The 17,623-nt window shown below is 37.0% G+C and overlaps 2 protein-coding genes across 3 annotated transcripts; one reads left to right on the forward strand and one right to left on the reverse strand.

Annotated features, from left to right (window-relative positions):
* The first annotated feature begins 415 nt into the window (after nucleotides 1-415).
* On the forward strand, nucleotides 416-17,595 carry LOC106075579 (LHFPL tetraspan subfamily member 3 protein-like). 2 transcript variants are annotated; one of them, XM_056027133.1, is made up of 7 exons: nucleotides 416-480; nucleotides 3,598-3,806; nucleotides 5,614-5,701; nucleotides 6,162-6,288; nucleotides 7,508-7,741; nucleotides 8,125-8,141; nucleotides 17,360-17,595. In XM_056027133.1, the coding sequence occupies exons 2-6, from the start codon at nucleotides 3,604-3,606 to the stop codon at nucleotides 8,139-8,141; spliced, it is 669 nt and encodes a 222-aa protein (XP_055883108.1). In that variant the 5' UTR covers nucleotides 416-480; nucleotides 3,598-3,603; the 3' UTR covers nucleotides 17,360-17,595. The 2 variants fall into 2 exon arrangements, with proteins under 2 accessions (XP_055883108.1, XP_055883107.1); XM_056027132.1 differs by lacking the exon at nucleotides 416-480 and adding an exon at nucleotides 571-739.
* LOC129925779 (zinc finger MYM-type protein 1-like) lies at nucleotides 8,597-10,059 on the reverse strand. Its single transcript, XM_056026297.1, has 2 exons — nucleotides 9,767-10,059; nucleotides 8,597-9,653 (listed from the first exon to the last, which is right to left on the reverse strand). Exons 1-2 carry the CDS (start codon nucleotides 10,057-10,059, stop codon nucleotides 8,597-8,599), a joined length of 1,350 nt encoding a protein of 449 aa, XP_055882272.1.
* Nucleotides 17,596-17,623: the final 28 nt, after the last annotated feature.

The following is a 17,623-nucleotide window of genomic DNA, read 5'->3' on the forward strand; positions in this document are numbered from 1 at the left end:
GCAAATTTTTTTTATTACAATATTTAACTCGAATAGATAACAAATGATTGCAAAATTTTCTGTTACGCATTGCGGAGTAGAAGTAGGCATTCCCCATTCTCAATTTTGTATTGATATCATAATAACACAAAACTAAGTCTGTGTATTGCCTTTTTCATTAACATTTTCAACCAGTTCTTTAATTATTCTTCTTTTTAAACCTTTCTATCTTGTTTAGAGATTAGAGCCTTCTCGTTTGACTTCTAGGTTTTTAGTTTGACATAACTCTTGTCAATCACAGCGCCTCTCGTTATTTGTCACGATTATTTCCCTTCCAATATTTTTAACCCATAGTGGTGTCTTAGCACCTGCAACAAAAACTCGTCAGACCGGTCTGTCTTCATAGAAAACTTTGACATTCGTTTATCCCCCCCCACCCTAGAACACACCATTGTGTTAGCTGTGTTAGGGTTGGGTGTAGAAATATTTACATGTGCACAGGTTGGTCTTTTCTGTTCTTTTTTGTTTTTCGATTTTATCCTTTTAATTTACGATGTATATGTCACATTTACACGTTAAATGTCAATTAGTCAAATGAATCCTACTAAGGGCTTAATTATACACTATTGATACTGACATTTTAATACAAAATAAACAGATCACTTGCATATTGACATTTACATCCGTATAGGTTATAACATAACCAAATAATTGTATACTTTGTAAGTCATTTAATTGTGTAAAGGATTTGATGGTAAAGGTAAGTAGAGATACACATTGTCGAAGAGATAAATATTGATCACATGTTATTGATTGTTGGACTCGAGTGTATCAAATTTCGATGCCTGTATTGAAAATCAATCTCAGGTATTAACCATCTAAATGAAGAAATTTGGAGAATATGTTGGATAATACTTCAACTAAGTAGGCCCAATATGCAATACTAACCTAACTATACATGTGAACTGGCCTAGTGGTATACGCTATGGCCTGTCGTCAGGATTGTCCCGAGTTTAAAACCCTGACAGCTGTCTTAACTGCCGTCCCGCAGGAGGTTTGAGCTTAGAAATAATTTTCGCCTCTGAAGGAAGGAAGGCTATTGACATGAAGTGTAGACTGAACAATTGGTAGAAATAGGATTTGGTGTCTATTCGGCTAATTTTATGACAAAGTAAATCTATGAGTCAAAGTTACAGATAAGTAAAAGGTTATTCTGTTGTTGTTGTTGTTTTTAAATTATTATAATTTATTTTTTTAATAATATTTTTATTTTCTCGTGGTGTTACATTGTATGTCGCAAGCACTGATTTGATTCCTTTAGGGAGCAGATTCTAACTCAGTGTTGGGACGTTAATGTCTCTCTAGAGTAGTCTAGAGTTTGTGTTTCCTTATTTTCTTTTCTCCTCCGCAAGACAATCTAGTCCCATGCTAAAGTAATTAATTTAAGTTTGATAATGCCAAACAAACCAACAAAAATGGTATAAGTATAAAGCTGGGCATTATTGATATGGGGGGGAGGGGAGGTGAAAATGAAATGCGTGTAGCAGCTTAGCGTCGACCTAAAAAAAACAATATTTGCATTACGAACCTCTGGTGGGAATTTATTTATATACTAATTATAAAATAAGTATGATAAAATACATGACCTTATCATTTAGTTAAATGCATTGAGACAATTAGATATATTTTCAATGGGCTGGTGTAAGACTGTAAGATTATGTTATTCTTGATTGTATATATCTTCTGTTGCAATGAAAGATTCTAGTATAGTGAATTCGTGTCTTCAAATAAACACACTGAAACTCTAAAATGAATACAGCGCATGAGAATTACCCACGAGTTAAAATACAAATACTTTAATTTAATCAATTCACTAAAAATAATTTTATTTTTAAATCACAATATCGAAAATACATAAATAGATTTGTTAACCTAATCTAGTATTATAAATAAAAAGAACCAAGTATGGCTGCCTGGTCGTGCGGTTTGCGCGCTGGACTGTCGTTCAGATTTATCGATGGTCCCGGATTCAAACCCTGCCCGCTCCCATCCCCCGTCGTCCTGCGGGAGGTTTGGACTAGGAAGTTATTATCTTCAACTCTGAAGGAACATCCGAAACATGTAAAACATTTTACAAACAATAACAAACAAAACAAACCAGCTGATCCAATCTCCAAATTAACCCATACTGCCCGCTCCATTGCCTTTTCCTACTATTTCCATTATTCGGGTCTATTTCGAGAGGAAGAATGTAGCAAGCAAACTTTTTGCTTATTTGGCACTGCGATAACCAACTAGTTACCAGCGCATCATGGTGCTCTAATTGCATTTGTTTTTTGTTTTTGTTGTTGTTGTTTTTTTTTGTTGTTGTTGCTGTCAACACTGCTCAAGTTTGGGTCACCTCGCGTGCTGTACCTAGACGTAACTGTGAAAGGCAACTAAATGGCTTTTTATGACACGCCTATTTGTATATAAGTACGAAGATCACTTGTATTTAAGCGCTAGATGTGAAGATGTCTTGATGTTACTAGAAGATTGTGTTAATCAGACTATGCGTTTATGAAGTAACAATTTAATGTATATTTCTATTTCAAATAATAACTAAACTCTTAAATAAGAACTTCTAATACAACTATTAATTTAAACAAAGACGATCCTTCAACAATAAATACCAAGCTTTAATTCTGGAACTAGGAATTACTTGAATAAAATACACAATGTACAATAGAGTTACACAGGTCAACTATTTTCCTTCAAGCTCGTAATTAAAAACTAGATCTAATAATGGTACTGGTTCTTCAACTGGTTCTTCAACTCAAAAATTTATAACTTAACTAAACAAGACTTTTTGGTAATTCTGCAGGATTTCAAGGGGCAGCCATCTTTGTTATTGTTTAGACTGTAATCTTGTATCTTGGGTTTTCTCTCCGATTTGGGTTTTTGTTTGTTTTTATTTTTGAAGCTAAATAATATGCTAGATCTAGCTATACCGGTAGCATCTAGTCCTAAAAAGTCTATTAATTAGACTCATAATCTAACTGCTAGAACTAGACTAATTACTATATTAATATGACAAGGTTCTTAAAGGCAATAAAGGTCAATTAATTTTTGGTAATAAACTGTGCTGATATTTATTGTAGGCCTAGTTAAATTAAGATTCTCTATATCAGAATAATTCAGAATAGATATAGACAATATTTAACAATTAAAAAGAAGACAGAACAATAAGAAACGTATTGTATTAACACCAAGTCAAAATTAAAAGAAAAAATAGCATTGCTTTGAAAACAGAAGTAATGTAAATTCTTGGTATTTTTTAAGACACTATCTTGGGATTTCTTTGGAACTTAAACAATAACAAAATAGTAACAAAGATGGCTGCCCCTTGAAATCCTGCAGAATTACCGACTTTTTCTACAACTGACTTATCTTTGCCTCTCCCTCTGCCTCTGCAAATAAGCCACGTCTATCACACCACTACGTCATCGCTGCATGCCAGCTTCCGGGATTCGTTGCTATGGAGATGGTTGCAGAGAGCTAAAAATAAACTTAGCGCGTCTACGCTACGTGGCAATAAGTAATAACACAAACAATACTAATACTATTTATACATTTCAGGAGAGAATGGAGTACAGGGAAACAGAGTACAACACGGACCTGACCAAAGTCCACCACACCAACTACGTCAGAAACAGCCGGGCCATCGTGGTCTTGTGGGCCATCTTCACGTGTATCTTCTTCATCCTGAATGTAGTGGTGTGGATACAGCCACAGTGGATAGGTGACACCGGGGACAGTGCAGTGGCTGGGTTTTTTGGCTTGTACAAGTAAGATGACTTTTATTTCTGGCAATCGGTTGACTCTGACCGTGACCTCTATGTCGAAGGTGCCGCTTTGACAATAGGATACGTTTAAATCTAGTAAAGCGCTTGGCTTTCGAACCGAACGGTCCCGGGTTCGAATCCTGGCGAAGATAGGGATTTTCATTTCATGGCGCCTCTGAGTCCACCCAGCTCTAATGGGTAAACGTAAAGACATTGTGGTCGTTGTGCTGGCCACATGATACCCTCGTTAACAGTGGGCCACAGAAACAGATTATATTCATATCATCTACCCTGTAGACCACAAGGTATGAAAATGGAACATTATATATGCCTGCATCTTTCTATATCAATACTTTCAAATACATATTAATGTGTCTGCTACGACAGTTTTTAGGCGATGAATACGTCTTAGTGGTTCCAGAAATTAAAAGTAAATCTAATGACCCGATATTGAACTGTATACAGGAGATTCTAGTATTGGTATAGAACCACGAGAACTCCTCTTTTCGAAACAGAGTAGGCCTATTTAATTTTTCAAGTTAAAACCATAAAAAGAGATAACACACACTGCACTTCATGTACTAACACACAATAGAATTCAAATTCAATAATAAAGTCACAAAAGTAGACTTAACATGAAGCTTGAAATTTATCGACTTTATGAACTCTTTAAAGCACTAGTTACAAATCCGTATCAAGTATTTGTAAGTTTTGCCAAATCGTATAGAAATCGAAAGTTATCAAAATTTCTGGTACCGGAAACCGGAGGATTGCCAGCTCTAGTCGCCTCATCGTGGCACCTCCGTGGAAACGTCCGCCCAGGGAAGTGTATAGGCCAAGAACGGAAGCTAAATGGCTCCCAGTGAGCTACCACTGTATGCTCTAGCAAGTGTACCTGCACGTGGTGGGGATGTAAAAAAGGCTTGCTAAACAGTCCGAAACCCCCATTGACACGTTCCCCAACGGGATTCGTACGCGTGGTGATGGTCCCCCACGGGTACGATGGGACAGTATTGGCATAAGGATGGCCTCCACGTGGGGCTTGCCGCATGAAAGGAGGAATTCATGTCGGGGCTTGGAGGACCGTGCAACATGACAAGACGGGTGTGAGTATATGATCACCTAGTCGCCGGGGGTCTCCGGACACAGAGATCGGTAAAGAGCCAATTTCTCATCCTGGCCACGGGATAAAAGCCTTTCCCGGGTCACTTGGTTCACAAAATGGATGTGCTCGTCTCGAACCATAAAGGACATCTCATTCAGGTACCGGAAACGTATTATTTACCTTACAGTATTTACTCTTCTGTGTAGAGACTCGAAGCTACGAGAAGCCAATGCGAAAAAAAAACCGGGTGGTGACAGTGTCATTTGTGATTGGAGAAAAGAATTGTACGAATAATTTGAGCATTATATATATATTATAATTGACTTCTTTTGGCAATGTCACTGCGCTAAAATCTATCCATCAATGGATTTATTATTAACTGGGACCAGTCACCAGGGACGAACAGTTAGACCTCCTTTATTCCCCCCTTCCTTTATGAAGATGCACCATTGTGTCGAGTGAGGAAATGGTCCCATTCTTAACCATAATCAGAACCTGGGCTGACATGTTTAACATAAGAATGATACAACGCATACCCGACATTAGATGATGAAATGTAAACATAGTTGTGCTGGTGACATAACATCCTCGTAAAACGTTGGCCATATATTCATGGGTCACCTGATTGTGAAAGGAAACACTTGTTTATAGTTTTCTGTTGTTGTTTTTTTTAGTAAAGTAATTCATTGCTTCTCTTTCCTGCAGATACTGTGTTGAAACATCAGTTGGCTCCGACTTTATTTGCAACGGTGATTTCATCTCATGGGAATCTATACTGAATTCATATTTCAAGGTAAGTTAAAACGATACAGATTCAGATATAGATCTACACAATTACAAACATACATGAGTTTTAATGATTTGACCAAGAAAGTTGTTGATTAATATATTTCTAAGCCATATCGTGATCCAATACGTAGCAATGTAGATTGGATTCACACCATATTAAAAAAAATATGCTATTCATATTTGTTTCACCATTTAAGAACATGAAACAGAGAGATTAAAAAAAACGCAATACCTATGGTAGTTGTCAGGAGTCAATCGTATATAAATGCAATTATGAATTTAGGCCTAATTGGGAAGATTTTGAAATCATTTGTCCATCGTGATTACAGATTTAACATATGATCATATATATTTGTATGTGTACGTCGGTTTAGGACTGCTAATCTATAAGAGCAAGTGATATGGTGTGTGTGTGTGTGTCTTCTGCTGCGTCTATTATAATTGCTTATATTTGTGTATTCCAGGCAACATCTGTCATGGTTGGTGTCAGCTGTCTCCTGTCCATCGCCAGCATCGCCTGTTTTTTGCTGTTCTGTTTGGTGAACACAGCCACAGTGCTTAGGATATGTGCGTGGCTGCAGCTTATGTCCGGTGAGACAATCATGTCAATCACACGAAATTCTCTCTGCTGGGTAATGGGCGTGAGGGCTAATGGGGTAAAACGCTTTGGTTCAAATCTCGGTGAAGATTGTGATTTTTTTTTTTCGCGACTATAAGGACGCCCCCCTGAGTCCACCAAACCATAATGGGTACCTGAATTAAGCTGTAGGAAGTTAAGGGGGTTGATCGTTGTACTGGCCACATGACAACCTCGTTAACCGTTGGCCAAAGAAACAGAAGACCTTGACATAATCTGCCCTATAGATTACAAGGTCTGAAAGGTGTGTTCTTTTTTTATTTTATGTTAGGATCACTGGAATATGTCAAACTCTTTTATAACTAAAAACAACTTAGGTAGGTTAAGAATGGACCTTTATGATCTTAATTACAATGATGAATAGATCAAAGTTTAGCCGCCATGATCATTATTATAAAAAAAAATGCATATTAAGGTCAAAGAAGATATGACATGGACTTTTTTATATTAGATCTCAATCTATTAAATTAGCTCTCATATACTGGAGATACCCCCCCCCCCCGGAGGACCCTCAACTAATTTGTGAACTGCCTCTGGGTAGCCTGCCTTTTTTCCCCTGCCACACTATTTTCGCTTTTACATTGTATGACATTCTTTAAAGGGTTATCTATCTTTTTTTACATCACCTCACTCTGTCTGTCTGGTAAAAAAGTAAGTGCACGCTTTATCTCCCACACCCAATCTCGGATTAAGCTGAAATTTTGCACAATTATTTCTTTTACCTGACAATACAAGAATCAATAAAACAATTAGTTAATTAACTATTGGTAATTAGTTACTTTGTTTGGTATCTTGACCAAGGGAAAGAAATCTTACTTGACATATGTGGTGGTATAAGTTGAATTAGCCCCCCTTGATGCCTCTTAAAACCCTTAGTGAACAGTTTTTTAGGTTATGCCTTTAAAAAACGATCATGTCAACATTCACCAAGATACACCCCCCCCCCCTCTTTTTCTTCCCTCCCCCTTTCCCAACTGGTCCAGACACGTGATAGGATCATAGCGCATCGAAAAAGCTAAAAGCTAAACACAAATGGTAAAAATATTTCTTATCGCACAGATTTATTTTTTAATTACAGATGTTAACCAATTGATACAACAACACTTAATAAAAGCTCTTTTTTTTTTAAGTTTTTAAAATATTTTTCTTGTTTTGCTCTCTCTCCATTATTAGGCCTCCTTATCACAGTGTCCTGCATTGTATACCCTGGTGGATGGGACCACTCTCAGGTCAGACAGGTATGTGGTCTGAAGTCCGGCAGCTACAATATCGGGGAGTGCGGGATGCGCTGGGGCTACGCACTAGCCATCGTCCTGATCTTCGACGCTTTTATTCTGTGTATCCTGGCTTTCGTCTTGGCGGCCAAACAGGCCAATTTGTTACCAGAGATCTACAAGAAAGAAAAAGGTTAGTGACACAGCTAGATTGTAAGCTTTTTTTTAAAATTTAATTTAAATAGGACACCCCCCCCCCCAAAAAAAAAAAAAAAAAGACTGGCCATATGTCATTTCCCATGTTGTTAGGGCAAAATGTACTCTTTCTAATTACAGTTGTTTGAAGCCAATTTTTTATAATTACAGCGGCAGAAGAGTTTTAAATTTGGGCTATGATAAATTACAAAACGGGATACTCAATGATGGATTATAAGATTTTAGAATCCTATTATTTTAAACACATTTCTAATAAACATGTGGAAGATAGTATCAGCACTAAATATAAACTTTGCTAAATTTTCTTTATTCCGTTCATATGTGCACATAAATTTATATTGCAAACAAATGTTTTTTCAGAGGCCCTGAAGGATTAGGTAAATGTTTTATAGATAATCGTATTATGTTTATATTCCTGTGTTCATTAGCTAGTCTTTTAGAAACCTTCTACCACTGCTTTGTAGTTCGAGCAGATTTCTACTACTAATAAAATTAAACTGTGATATAAATGAATAACATAGTTGACCAGAAAACATAGATTAATTCTAACTAAGGAAAAAATAATCTAACGAAGCTTTTTCATTAACCCTTTATGGCTTTATGTGTGTGTCTATTTTTTTTTCTTGACACCATATGTCGCTAGAAATGGTGTGTCTGTGACAGTGGCGTACCGAGGGTGCCAGGCGCCCGGGGCGGCATAGTCTGTTGGCGCCCCCCCCCCCCTATTAGTATGCGTAATCTATATTTGCATTAAAACAATCACCAATCAATAAATTAATTTTTTTATTGTAAACAAAGTTAATGAACAATCTGAAGCAACATTAGCCATTTCTTATAGAACTACTTTTCGTGATCTTGCACTAGCAAAGTTGTCAATGACATCATCAAAATTAATTGTTTCGACCAGCTCCTTTTCTATGCTTAGCAATGCCAAGTATGACAGACTCTCCTGACCCATTGAAGCTCTCAAATAAGTTAAAATGATTTTTAGTTTACTAAAAGAACGCTCACAGCTAGCAACTGACACAGAGATTGTCAGCATAATTTGCAAAGCAATTCGCAAGTTTGGAAATATGTCATTGCCATATGAAATAATAAATGAAAGTAATTCTAATGGGCTGCTTGGGGTAGCATCTGGCCGGGTTTTCAGCAACATACTGCAGTCACTGATTTCTACGAACAGTTCAGTTCCATCGATATCAGTTTTATAAAAGTCAGCCAGCGTAGCACAGTGCTGTTGAATATCATTAGAGGTATCATTAGCAAACAATTTGCTGATGTTGAATAGAAATCCAAACTTTTCATCTAACGTCTTCAGACGACCAAATCGTGTTGTCATCTCCTGGATTAGTCTATCAATAACTGATTTCATAATGCGAGTTATTTCTTCAACCGCAGCGAGTCCTGCATCACCAGCATTTTCACCAGGCATCTGTTTTCGACGTTTAATTCTTCCTTCTATCCTAATTCCCAATTTTTCACACAGAACTTTAGCTGCATTGACTGCAGTGATGCAAACATCTTCTCGAATGCTACTTAGCCGTTGCTGCAGTCCTTCTAAATCCAGTGCTGCGTCATGGAAATTCATTGATGGATCTTGCAGTCGTTTTTGAATCCGGTCAATTTTTGACAAAACTGCATGCCAGAAATCAAGTAGAGTGATGAAATTGAAATTCATCACATTTTGAAGCAAACTGTATGCATCATTCTGAGTCTCACCAGTTTGAGTACCATCTTCATACAGGTTTTCTAACAGCTGTAAAAATCCATCAAACTGTTCGTGGATTGCATTCAACGCATCTTGTCTTGCACTCCAGCGTGTTGGACATTCTCTCTTCAATGTAATTCCAAGCAATTCTTTCATTTTCTCCCATCGAACAGTTGAAGCACTGAAAAAAACGTAAATTTTCTCAACTGTACCATAAATGTAACAACAACTGGATCCTGTTTTGCAGCATGTAATCCAGCTAAATTCAAGCTATGGTTGTTACAATTAACAAACGATGCTTGAGGATTTCGAATGGCAATTCTTTGTTGGAGTCCGGACAGTTCTCCTGCCATTACAGCTGCGTTATCATAACACTGAGATCGACAGTCAGCTATAGGATGGTTTTCTGCTTGCAACTGTTCAACAATAACATTTTCTAGTGTTGCTGCATCTTTTGCATGAAGCTGAATAAAACCAAGAAAAGATTCTTTGATGGTCACTTTTTTGGTTTTGAAATTAACATCAACAAACCTAATAACTTCTGATAACTGTTCCCGGTGTGCTAGATCAGGTGTTGAATCTAGCATTAGTCCATACTATTTGTTTCGTCGACTATCACAGAGTATCTGCTTTCTGACAGTAGATGCAAGAAGACTGATACATTCATTTTGAATTCTTGGTGACAGATATGAAACTGAACCCGGAACATTTTTAGAATGCTGTAGATGACTTGATAATAATGGATCAAACTGAGCAATTAGCTTCATTGTGGCCAGGAAATTTCCAATATTGTAACACCCCCCGCACCTGCCTAGTGACGCCACTGGTAATACCCATTTTGGCGCCCCCTACTCTCCGGCGCCCGGGGCTGATGCCCCCCCCCCGCACCTCCCCCCTCGGTACGCCACTGGTCTGTGAGTTAAGACACCATTTAGCGACAGAAAACACAAACCTAACATTTGCTTCCCATTGTATTGAAAGGAGATTATTATTGTGTTGATTAGATTACTGAAAGGTCACAAAGTCTATCTTGTGGTTAGCAATGTCTAGAAGTGTCATTAAACTCTTAGTTTAGTGTTTATTTCAGCTTTGAACTCACGCTTGTTTCTGTCTAATACCTCATCACTGATTTTAGCGACCAATACAGCTGTTACAGACAAAGGTTAAAATCCATCAGCCTTCAGTTTCATAATTAACAGACAACACCTATATATATAACAATATTAATTCTGTTATTAAACCTGTTTGTACTATTTAATCACGATGTTTGAAAAGCAATGACTATCCAAAAAAAAAAAAAGAAAATTGCTTAAATGCTGTAGATCCTGTAGTATGTAAAAAGCATTTGTGCTATTCATTTAAAATAAAATAAAAGCCTAAATTTTTATCTTGCAATATTTTGTTTGTATCTGAATGTTAAATAAGACAAACACATGCCATAGGGACCTACTTAATGAGATTTTGTTTGTTTGTTTGTTTCACTTATTTACATCAACACGAGCTTTTCATTTGTAGAAATAGTTTTTCTTTCTACCAGACTTAGCACTCTTGGATGATGCTTCGAATTATATTGTCACATAAAGAATGTTTATAAAAAGTCATAAATTTGTGTGAATGAAGAAAACTAAAGGAAACTCTGGATAATCAGAGATATTACTGTAATTATGCAAATAAAAAAGGTCCAGGATTCATTCACTTTTAAATTCATTTGTTCCGTTCATTCTTCAACAGTAAATATTCCTTTTTTTTTTATAAATATAAAAGCACAGAGTTTCTTACTAATTAGATTTAATTTCTAGATTTCTCTCATTTTTTTTTTCGCAAACATTAAAAACGTCAAGTTCAAACCTTTTTATGAAGTTTGATTCAGTGACATCTTTCAGCAATCTTCTTATTGCTACTGCGAGGCAGTCGACACAGATGAGAACCAACTGTAGTCTGGAAATGTATCGTTGCCATGACGACATACATGACTTCAAATAAAGGGAAATAATCAACTCTTTACTTTGTTCTCGTGATATTTAAAGTAGAAAGATGGAAGGGGGTGGGGTGGAAGAGAAGTTAACTGCATCAAATATGTTTCTGTGGCCTACGGTTAACGAGGGTGTCATGTAGCCAGCACAACGACCACCCGCCTTTACTTTTCCCTAACTAATGTCAGGTACCCATTAGAGCTGGCTGGAGTCAGAGATGCCCTAAAGATCCCGAAAGTTCAAATCTCAGTCTTCACGAGGATTCAAACCCGGGACCCCCGGTTCGGAAGCCAAGCGCTTAATCACTTAGCCACCGCGGCCCCTCTATAGTGATGGAATAGTATGCCGAGGGGGATTGATTTAATTTTCGAAGTCTTTTTTTTTATCTCGGCACGAGATCAAATCCTAAACCAGTCCTGAGCTGCCATATAAGCTGCTTTTTTTTTTTTTAAAACAGTGTCCAGCCAGCAACATTTTTCTTACGTAGATTTACCTGGGCTCGATGTGTAACTAATGAAATAACGTTGTTGGTATTTTCTAGAACTATAACAGTGAGACATGTGTCCAGAGTTCTTATCTTTGTCTTCCCTTTGACCAAATAGTTCAATGATTTGATTATATATTTCAATGGGAGTCTTAAGTTCTTAACCAAAGTCAGTACATTTGCAGTGCTGGATTTAGCTATAGGAAACTCAAGCTATAACATAGGGTCCCTACTTGATTGAGGGCCCCCCAAAAAAATGGTTTCAGGTAAATTTTCAGTCAGAAAGAGCATAAAAAAAACAATGGGTTACAAGGGACCCCATATCTCAGATAAAGTAAAGTTCCCCTTTCAGACCTTGTGGTCTATAGGGCAGATGATGTAAAGGTCATCTGTTTCTGTGGCCTACGGTTATCTGGCTAGCACAACGACCAACCGCCTTTACTTTTCCCTAACTAATGTCTGGTACCCATTAAAGCTGGGTGGACTCAGAGGCGCCCGAAGGTCCGAAATTAAAAATCCCAGTCTTCATCAGGATTCAAACCCCGGTCCCCGATTCGGAAGCCAAGCGCTTTACCGCTCAGCCACCGCGCCTCCATATCTCAGATAGCTTAGGGCTTAATCAAGTCTGACTCCAGTCCTGTGCATTTGTCGTGGCGTGTCATCGACCTCACAGAAATGCTGTAGCAGACAAAGCAGACCGCGCCCGTTGGTTACTTGGCTCATGAACACACTCAAACGCCACATCCTGGCTTACAATCGTGCTAGTGATTACATCGGACGCACGGAAGGTTAGATCATAATTACAGACTTTACGTCTTGAGCGCTTTTTTTTTGTTCCTTTGTGTTCCCTTTAAAATGTCCGGAAATGTAAAAAAAAAAACAGGGAGACAATCAGACGGGGCGGGTCTGAGTCTTGTATGAGTTAATGACCCTCTTTGTGAATGATGGCCCCTGTCCAGGCAAAGCTCACGGCACTGCTATAAAATAGGGCTTGTCTTTTATTCCCCCCCTTTTTTTTAAGCTAAATTTTAAAAATAAAAGAAGCGCTTATAACTTTGAACAAAAATTATTCCAGAACAATCATTAATATACGATGACAAGGCTTTAAAAATAAAATATAGCTAATTAAAATGATTTTATTATTTGAAATTTCGATGACACACTATGTGAAAATATTTCTTTGACAGCTATTGATAAAAGGACGACATCTTTGATTTGCTTTGAAAAAAAATTCCTTAAAATTTTTCTTTTCTTATTTTCTATTGGCCCTGATTAAATTTAAATTATAATCCATCCCGCAGTAAATCCACAATCAATGTACATGTTGCAGAAATATGTAAGAATGGAATGATTGTTTCATTAAAGACAATCTACTTTTTATTGTCAATATTCACACTAAAAGTTAATGAACGTAAAGCGCTCTTTGGTTACACTTTGATTTTGCAAGATCCCGTTAAAAAGAGAAAAAGAAGAGAAAGCAATATGTGGATATGTGGGGATGATATAGTGGAACTTAAGGATAAAGGTAGGGGCGTGGTGGCCTAGTGGCAACCGAGGGACACGGAGATTAATTTCGGGAATTTTGAGGAGCTCCTGAGTTCACCCAACAAATGTGTACCGTCTAACTTCAAGAGTTGAGCCGAAACTCTTGAAACTCTAGGCATGTAAGCCTGCTTGAACAAAACGCTCTGTCTGGAAGAGGTCCAATCTAATGTCCATATTTTTACACAGCTATTTTCAAAGGGTCGGACACTCCGGAAGAAGGCCGTGCACACCGGGAACACCCACCATTTTCCTATAGTTTACCAAGCTGACCGTGCAGGACTCGTCATCAATGAAACAGTCCCTTGAGGAACGATATCTGGATTTTGACAAGATCGTAAAAGCTTTCTTACAACTCCGCACTGCGCAATGGGAAAGATCTGACACTCCCTTGGATACTCCCACAGGAGTCTTGTTTTACTACACATTTAGCCTAATCTCTTCCTTTAGTGATCGGCTCCACCTAAGTGCCGCGTTGAGGCAAGTTAGTGTACCTGACATTAGTCTGGGAAAGTAAAGCTGTTGGTCGTTGTGCTGGCCACATGACACCCTCGTTAACCGTTGGTCATAGAAACAGATGACATTGCATTATCTAAAGGGGTTCCTTTCACTTTTTACAAAAAAAAAAAAAAATTAAGAAAAGGGAAGAGAAATATTGGGGTATGGGGTTGGGAGATTTTGAAATAAAAAGACAGAATGGCTACCAGGTCGGGTGGTATGCGCTCTGAACTGTCGTTCGGGGATCTCCATGGTCTGAAGGAACATCCGAAACATGTAAAATATTTTACAAATCATTGACTCATCAAAAGAAAAACAATTTCACGGACGCTTTATTGAACTCGGGTCATATCCGGCTAGTATATATATATATATTGTATTTATTTATACCACTGCTATAAAGTCAAGCAACTGGTATTGGCAACTAGATGTTGGTAGACATTCCAGTTCATTGAGGCTCTACTTTGTGAACGATAGAGCTGGACATTTACTTTTCATCCACCCTCTCAATCCTCCCCTCACTTTAATTATCACCCAGTTTCCGTGAGGTACTCTTTCTAATTGAGGTGGACAGTCAGGCTGGATCAGTTTTAAACGTCCACTCTCTGGGTCGGCTTTTCTTAGCAGTAAGCCATTTGCCAGTCGCCTGAAAGCGTGTGTATGCGCGCGCATGCATGAGATCGTAAGTAAAAAAAAAAGGGATAGAAAGGAGTCTAGTGTCTCCATGGTAACAACTTTCCACCCCTTCTCTCCCAGATAAAGACCTAGTCCTTTTGTCACTTTAAAATCAAATTCAATTAACTTTTCAACGTTTCAGCGTGAGGTTAACTGTCAGGAGGGATGTCTAATCTCATTTACAAATAGGAGAAAAACAAGACTTAACTTAACTTTTGGATTAATGACTAAAATTAAAATACTTCGTTAGACTAGTACAGAATACATACTTATCAAGTTTTATGCTCAAACATATCAATTAATTTACCTCATGCCATGACCTGCTCATGTAATAAATACATCCAGCTCATGTAATAAATACATCCAGCTCATGTAATAAATACATCCAGCTCATGTAATAAATACATCCAGCTCATGTAATAAATACATTCAGCACATGTAATAAATACATCCAGCTCATGTAATAAATACATCCAGCTCATGTAATAAATACATTCAGCTCATGTAATAAATACATCCAGCTCATGTAATAATACATCCAGCTCATGTAATAATACATCCTGTGTGGGGAATGTTGCCATGAATGTTCGTGCCAGAGATTGTCACCCCAAAAAAAAATGGCGTTGAAAAATGTTTTTTGTTTCTTTAAATTTCATTTTGGATTCTAAATTAAACTTGATTTGATTGTGATGTCATCTGTTTCTCACGAAATATTGAATATTTGTTAAAGAAATCAGTAATAAGGACTACATTTTTTGTTTAACAATCAATTAGAAACGCCATATAACTGTCCACTACTGTAGGTTATAATTCCTGTTTTGTAAACTGATACTTCACCTGCTTGTATTTTTTTTTTGGCACGTTGAACATGAATATTTACTTAAAAGTAATCCTAATGTATGTCCGACTTTCGTGGAACGTAATCAGAAAGGAAATGAAGTTTATAAGTCTGTTAGGTTTATTTTTGTAATTTCAGAGGCTTTGATTTGCTTTAGGTTTGAATTTGGTTTTCTCTAGTGACTTTGTACCCATATTGCTAAACACAGAGCTAGGACTGTCTAAGACCCAGCTTCCTTCCTTACGCGGTAGTATAGTCACACAACTTTAAAAAGTTCCAGAGTTGGGGGGGGGGGTCAAACTATGGATATAAATGTGTCTAGGTTTAAATCCTTAAATGTGTTCATAGCAAATTAACAAGTTAAAAAAAAAATAACAATGACATTGCTAGGACAACAAAAAAAAAAAAACTACGCGTTTTCCCCACAATAAAATAGGTAACCAAATATAAACTAGCCGCTTTCATCTCAGGCCTACCAAGGTTGAAAAGAATGACTTTTATAGTTATCCTTAGATATGTTCATCTATTTCTATTCATCTAATTCTAACGTGTAGATATTTTAGAGCTTGCTGTATTATTTTGAAGCTAATTTGTTTAATTTTAACTCAGTTTTATGTATATATATATATATTTATATAATTAACTTGAATTTAATTCATATATCTCTTTTTATAATTAACAGCTTTATTCTGTGTGCTTTCTCTTCGCTTCATCTATGACTATTACCATGTGTAATATTTGATAATTAGGCTTAAAATTCTTTACATTTTGAAACTGAAATGTATAATCGAAAGAAACTTACTTTGACGTAATTAGCAGCTTTCCATCAGGATGGAATGAGTTAATTGTTTGTTACACAGATTCATTCACTTTAAGTTTATAATTACGCAAACATCAATTTCTTTTAATCATCCATTTACTGGTTTAAACAAATCCTATAAATGCGACTTCTTTTTTACAAAGCTTATATCATATATCAACTCACTCTGTCGACCTGATACACAGTTCGTACACGTTATTTCTCCCATTTCCCATTCTCGGATCAAGTTGAAACTTTACATAATTATTAATTGCCCCTAGCAAAACTAACTAACCAATTAGTTAATTAATAAGTGATTAAATGATTTTGTTTGATACAGAAAAGGGAAATAAATTTTACAGTATTGAGAGAATTACGTCTGTAAATGTACAGTTCTTTCACTTGTATATGTTTTTTTTTTATTTAGCTTGTTTTGTTTTTTTAATTATTTTGATTAATTGGTTTTCAATTCTAAAAAATACAAATAGGTTTCGAGTCTAGTGTTCATTATTCATTGACAATAAAGTCTAGTTGACAAGCACACCAGACAATAAAGTCTAGTTGACAATCACGCGACACAATAAATCTATTTGACAATCACACCAGACAATAAAGTCTAGTTGGCAATCACACCAGACAATAACGTCTAGTTGACAATCACACCAGACCATAAAGTCTAGTTGGCAATCACACCAGACAATAACGTCTAGTTGACAATCACACCAGACAATAAAGTCTAGTTGACTATCACACCAGACAATAAAGTCTAGTTGACAATCACGCGACACAATAAATCTATTTGACAATCACACCAGACAATAAAGTCTAGTTGGCAATCACACCAGACAATAACGTCTAGTTGACAATCACACCAGACCATAAAGTCTAGTTGACAATCACACCAGACCATAAAGTCGAGTTGACAATCACACCAGACAATAAAGTCTAGTTGACAATCACATGTATCAGTTTTCAAAACAAAACAATATTCAACATCGATTAACAAAACTGTTGCCAACTAGAAGCAAAAGATTTCACGCGTCTTGTATCAAAACTGTTCACTTTGTGTGTGTTTCAGCCCAGGCGCCCTGCTTGCCAGATCTACGTAGACATAACCAACCAGCGGCAGACGACCAGTACTGTACCTACTACATGTCCCACATTTCGATGACACCGTGGGTCAGTCCGCAAGTCGAGAATAGCATGTACATGTCTTAGTACTCCCACACACTCCATAGTTTGTAATTATGTTTCTATGACGCCAATGAAATCTCACGTTTCTTCATAAGGTTTAACTTCAAAGCTTTTTTTTTTTCCCCTAGACTTGAAGAGATCTCATGTT

Source organism: Biomphalaria glabrata, chromosome 4 (assembly GCF_947242115.1).
Source record: "Biomphalaria glabrata chromosome 4, xgBioGlab47.1, whole genome shotgun sequence".
In the NCBI taxonomy this organism is placed as follows: Eukaryota; Metazoa; Mollusca; class Gastropoda; family Planorbidae; genus Biomphalaria; species Biomphalaria glabrata.

Bases quoted from the DNA above. Each gene is read 5' to 3' on its own strand.
- LOC106075579 (XM_056027132.1), top strand. The intron at 3,807-5,613 runs GTAAGATGACTT...TCTTTCCTGCAG, and splicing joins GGGTTTTTTGGCTTGTACAA to ATACTGTGTTGAAACATCAG. The intron at 5,702-6,161 runs GTAAGTTAAAAC...TGTGTATTCCAG, and splicing joins TACTGAATTCATATTTCAAG to GCAACATCTGTCATGGTTGG.
- LOC129925779 (XM_056026297.1), bottom strand. From the start codon at position 10,059: ATGCTAGATTCAACACCTGATCTAGCACACCGGGAACAGTTATCAGAA. The intron at 9,654-9,766 runs GTTTGTTAATTG...CGTTTTTTTCAG, and splicing joins ATTCGAAATCCTCAAGCATC to TGCTTCAACTGTTCGATGGG.